This window comes from Juglans microcarpa x Juglans regia, chromosome 5D, assembly GCF_004785595.1.
Source record: "Juglans microcarpa x Juglans regia isolate MS1-56 chromosome 5D, Jm3101_v1.0, whole genome shotgun sequence".
Taxonomy (NCBI): domain Eukaryota; kingdom Viridiplantae; phylum Streptophyta; class Magnoliopsida; order Fagales; family Juglandaceae; genus Juglans; species Juglans microcarpa x Juglans regia.
The window spans coordinates 18,475,259-18,479,862 of NC_054602.1; the positions used below are offsets into that span (position 1 = coordinate 18,475,259).

General features: G+C 37.8%; 1 protein-coding gene across 1 annotated transcript; it reads left to right on the forward strand.

Moving 5' to 3' along the window:
• Positions 1 to 630: 630 nt before the first annotated feature.
• Positions 631 to 2,470, forward strand: LOC121265768. Its single transcript, XM_041169439.1, has 4 exons — positions 631 to 894; positions 980 to 1,189; positions 1,299 to 1,391; positions 2,093 to 2,470. Exons 1-4 carry the CDS (start codon positions 643 to 645, stop codon positions 2,468 to 2,470), a joined length of 933 nt encoding a protein of 310 aa, XP_041025373.1. The 5' UTR covers positions 631 to 642.
• The last annotated feature ends 2,134 nt before the right edge of the window (positions 2,471 to 4,604 follow it).

Here is a 4,604-nt window from a genome sequence, read left to right on the forward strand (position 1 = left end):
CTTTGTTTTTCAATCATATTACAATTTTGAAAAAGATTGCTATATATATAGGTGTATCATGAAGACAGCGAATAAAATATCCATCATTTGGTTTGTAGATAGTAGTCATCTAACTCCAATGGGTATTAGAGTCACGTTTCAATTAAGGTATTTAATATGATTTGATAAAGGGCAAAAGCTTTTTTGTAACTCATTCGTAAGATGTGGTACAAATGCAGGTGATGCGATGGGCGACAGTTTTCGAGGAAGAGGGGCTGCACGAGGTATTCGTGCTCGACGATTTGTACCATATACATGTAGAGCCCGTCGACCACGTGGATCTCGCATCGCTTCATACCATTCCACTAGCTCAGATGCAGATCTGTCAGGATCGGATGACTCAACGCAGCCTCCCAGTCATCCATGGGAGCCACCATGTCCAACTCCAATGCCCCCCCCTGGCCGAATAGAGAATCATCACCCAGAATAGAACCCCCATCTAATGGAGACAATATCGGTACAGTTCATCATTTTTATTCTTTTTTCCAATACAAAACCCGTAGGACATTATGTGTAAACAACAAAGATTAAATATGAATCATGATCTCATATTCGTATTTTTTTTTTCTATGAACTTGAAATACAGATGTGACATCTCCCACAATGCCTGTCGCGAATCAAGAACAGCCCAAACGTAGACGTGGGCCTGCTAAGTGTATTGAGTTTGAGAAAGCGAGAAAGTACGGGAAAGTGCTTTTGAAGATTAATGAAGGTGAAACAGCCCCGTGCTGCGAGAACGCATCCATGTTCACCACACGGGTATCACAAATAGTAAAACAACATTGCGACATGAGTTATGCGAGGTGGACTGATGTGCCTGATGCAGAAAAGAACGAGTTGATCGAACGTGTGAGGGTAAGAACATTGTTATTTCATATTGAGGGTAAGGAAGTGGGCGTACAAAACAAGATGACGTTAACGTTTGGGTTAATCCATGTAGGGTGACTTCGTGTTGGATTGGGATCAGGAGAATCATAGATTGGCCGTCTTGAAGCAGTTGCGTAAGCGGTTCAATGCATTTCATCACGAATTACACAAAAAATATTTATCGTACGGCAGTCACTCAGAAGCATTGGCTTCTGGGTGTACCATGGTCAATGACAAAGTTTGGGTTAAGTTGTGTGAGAGGTGGGGAACCGACAACTTCAAGGTATACATTGGTTATTCAAAATAAAAAAAACATATGAAATTTAACTTAACATGACTTTTAATTTTATTATGCAACTTGTGTGTAAGCTAACATTGTGTGTTAATGACAGAAAATCTCAGCACAAAATCGGGAGAATAGAAATAGGCAAACTGTTAACCACACAACTGGCCGCAAATCGTTTGTGAGGATGTTGGAGGAGAAGGTACATTCTTTATTAAATGGATTGGTTGGTCACTCTTGTATGCTCACAACCCATTTGCATCGTAACTTGTATGCTCCTATCTCTCTATTCTCTCCGGGAAGTCTTTGAACAGAGAGATGGGATTCAATTAAAGAGAGACGGATAGAGGCTCTCGGTTTGAGAGATTGAACTATTTTTTCAGTTCCATACAATTTAAGTCGGTAGAAAAGTTCAAAGATGATTGATCTTCAATATGAAGCTTTGTTTGCAATTGGTTTAATATAGTCTGAATCTCGTAACTTGCATTTGTGGAGGGCATTTGTTCAGAAATGTTCATGTCCACTCATGTGCATCGTAAGGTATCTTCGAGATAAGCTGATTTGTATTGAAGCATTTGTGTGGTTGTAAGTACATGGGTCTTTTTATATGATTGGCCCTTTTTGCTAATCTTTCGGTCTAATAATATTCTTAATTCCACACACTTGTAGCGGGCTACGAATGCCAATTTGGTGGAGTTCTATAAGGAGACCCGATGGTCAAAGAAGAATGGTAGATTTGTCACACAGCCGCTGAAGACACTTATGTGAGTACCAAGGCAAACTCAAAACTATTTGTTTAAACAAAAAAGGCAAATTGGTCAATTACTTTATCTTTGAGTAAGTGGCTTATTCATGGCCCATACAAGACTTAAGAGTAACCATATAAATAATTTACATGTGTAGAAGGAGATGATTGGCAAGATGGATGGTCTAGCGCCTGAACAACGCACCGATGAGGCAGCTGCGAGTGTTTTTAGGGAGGTACTTGGTCAGAGACCAGGATACGCAAGGGGGCTAGGCGAGATGGTCATCCCGAAGTCGACAAGACAACGGGACCGTGAACGAGAAAGAGAGTACCTTGCGTTAATTGAAAAACATAAGAAAGATGCCGACAATTATAAGAAAGATGCCGAAGTTTACAAGACGCAGCTTGATGAAGTGAAGGATGAATTGCGAGAACTTCATGAGAGGCAAAATGAAACTGATAAGATGATGAGGATGTTCTTCTTCAATTTCCATCCTTCCCCTGGGTCTCTCCATTCTTCTGGAGAGACCCAGTGAACCTTGGTTTTGAAAGGAGGGAAGGGCTTTTTTGTATATTTTGGGCAGTTTTTGGATGTGAAAGATCGTGGGTGGCCAATATGTGAAATATATATATATATATATATATTTATATATATATGAAGACAAAGGTTGTCTATTTTTGTGCTGTGGGAGAGGTGTGGGCAGTCGGTGGGATTTTTTGGACTTGTAGAGGGGATAGAAAGTTAGGGATTTAGCATCCTGATGAGTAGATCCTGAATTCACTTTTTGCTGTTGGATGTTTTTGCTGACTGGTATGGGCTTAAATGAATTTTCAACACCTTGAACGGCAATTAGGTGATGGGTTATTGGCAGTGCAGTATATTGAAGGTACAATGTATAAGTTATGTAATTCTTTGATTCCTTCTCCAATGAATTTGTGGTACACATAACTTTTTTGTCAAATAGGAAGCTTTTTCTGGTTATAAGTAAGAAAGGTTTGTTAGAATCTGAATATTCCTAACAAACCTTTCTGTTTTCAAGTCAGGAAAGGGATATTTTGATGGAGCAGCTGGATTGCAAATCTGCATACCAAAAATTAGGTATGTGTGTACCCATTTTCATTCCTGGCATAAAAGATCTTCAATGGCATTTTAAAGTTGGTGTACCCATTTTTTACATGATACAAAGTTCAGGATAATATTTTGTTTTTTATACATTAAAGTTGTAATTAGTTAAGCGTGGTGTTGTGAAATATGTACACATGAGAGACATGAGGGAGGGAGTGTCTGAGGTTAGAGAGTGCATGTCCTTGGTACTTCATGGTTGAAAGTACTTTTCATGTAACTAATCCTAGCTGTTTATTGTTCCTATTTTCTCAGAATACCAAGGCATGGTCTCTAAATGGATTGTCTGAAGTAAATGGAAAGCATTGATCTCCCAACCTAAAAAATGTAATTGTGTGTGTGAATTTTTTTTCTTGAAATTCAATTTCATGAATTTAATTTTGTGGGATTACCAGGTCTAAGGCAGGAAGTGTTCAACTTCATCCACCACTATCAGCTCAAAGGTTTGGTTCAAAATCAGCAAAGTAAGTTTAATCGTTTGTGAGGATGTTTAGATTTTTTTAAGTTAATCTTTTATACTTATATGAGACATCATTATTTGTTAGAAATGCACTTATAGGGCAAAATTATGTTTTTGTTGATAATTTCGTACTTCTCATGACCATAGTCAATTATTCTAAATAGGATCCGGAAGTATATTTCAAGCCTTAGACCTGCTGCTAAAGTTGGCAAAATAGGGCCCCTCATTGATGCATGCATTTGTTATTTGGCTTGGTTGTTAACATATCAATGTTTACAAGTAAGATATTTTGCTTGCTTGGTGACAGTTTTTTTGTTATCTTTTTTTTATAAGTACTAAGCTTGGTGCCAAGGGTGTTATTAGTTTTTCGATCATTTTCATTTTCTGGTTTTGTGCTTACCACTTCCCCAAGTTCATGTTTTTTGGGCCCCGATGCAATTTATTTCTTTATGTGCTAAATAAGTTGTTTTGTGGATTAATGTAAGGTGCTTAGAGCATATATTTGGTTGGTCAATAGAGTTCACTTGGTGTTTCTCATGTCACCTCTTGAGGTTGAGATGGAGGGATGGAATAAAGGAAGAGAAAATGAAAAATAAGAGGCTGAAATGTTAAGAGAACCAAAAGAAATTTTTCCTCTGCTGTTTTCATCAATTTATTTCCTGCTTTGGGTCATTTTTTACCAGTGAAGAAAGTGATGCTAATATAGGCTGATGTTATTTGTTTTTAACAACTTGGTTCATGAGAAAACTGCTGCATACGCTTATGAGGAACGCCCCAATTTTGGGGCTTAGGGTCTTCAGCAGGTTCATGCATCTACCATATAGTATAGACCAATTCATAGATGTAAACCCCCCCCCCCCCCCCACTACACACACACACACAACAACAAACACAACATAAAGATATATATATATATATACCCACTTCATCAATTAAGAGCATGATTGTTAAAAAGGAAGGGTCACAATAGTTTCATATTTGTGTAAATTAAAGAAACTATATATTAATAACTGAGAAACACTTTCCTATTCTTATATTCAATCATTAAATTTATATACAGGAAAAGGCATTTGATGAAGTGCAGATG

Excerpts from the sequence above, each read along its gene's own strand:
- LOC121265768 (XM_041169439.1), top strand. The coding sequence starts at position 643 with ATGCCTGTCGCGAATCAAGAACAGCCCAAACGTAGACGTGGGCCTGCT. Across the intron at positions 1,190-1,298 it reads GGGGAACCGACAACTTCAAG|AAAATCTCAGCACAAAATCG; the intron begins GTATACATTGGT and ends TGTTAATGACAG. Across the intron at positions 1,392-2,092 it reads TGAGGATGTTGGAGGAGAAG|AAGGAGATGATTGGCAAGAT; the intron begins GTACATTCTTTA and ends TTACATGTGTAG.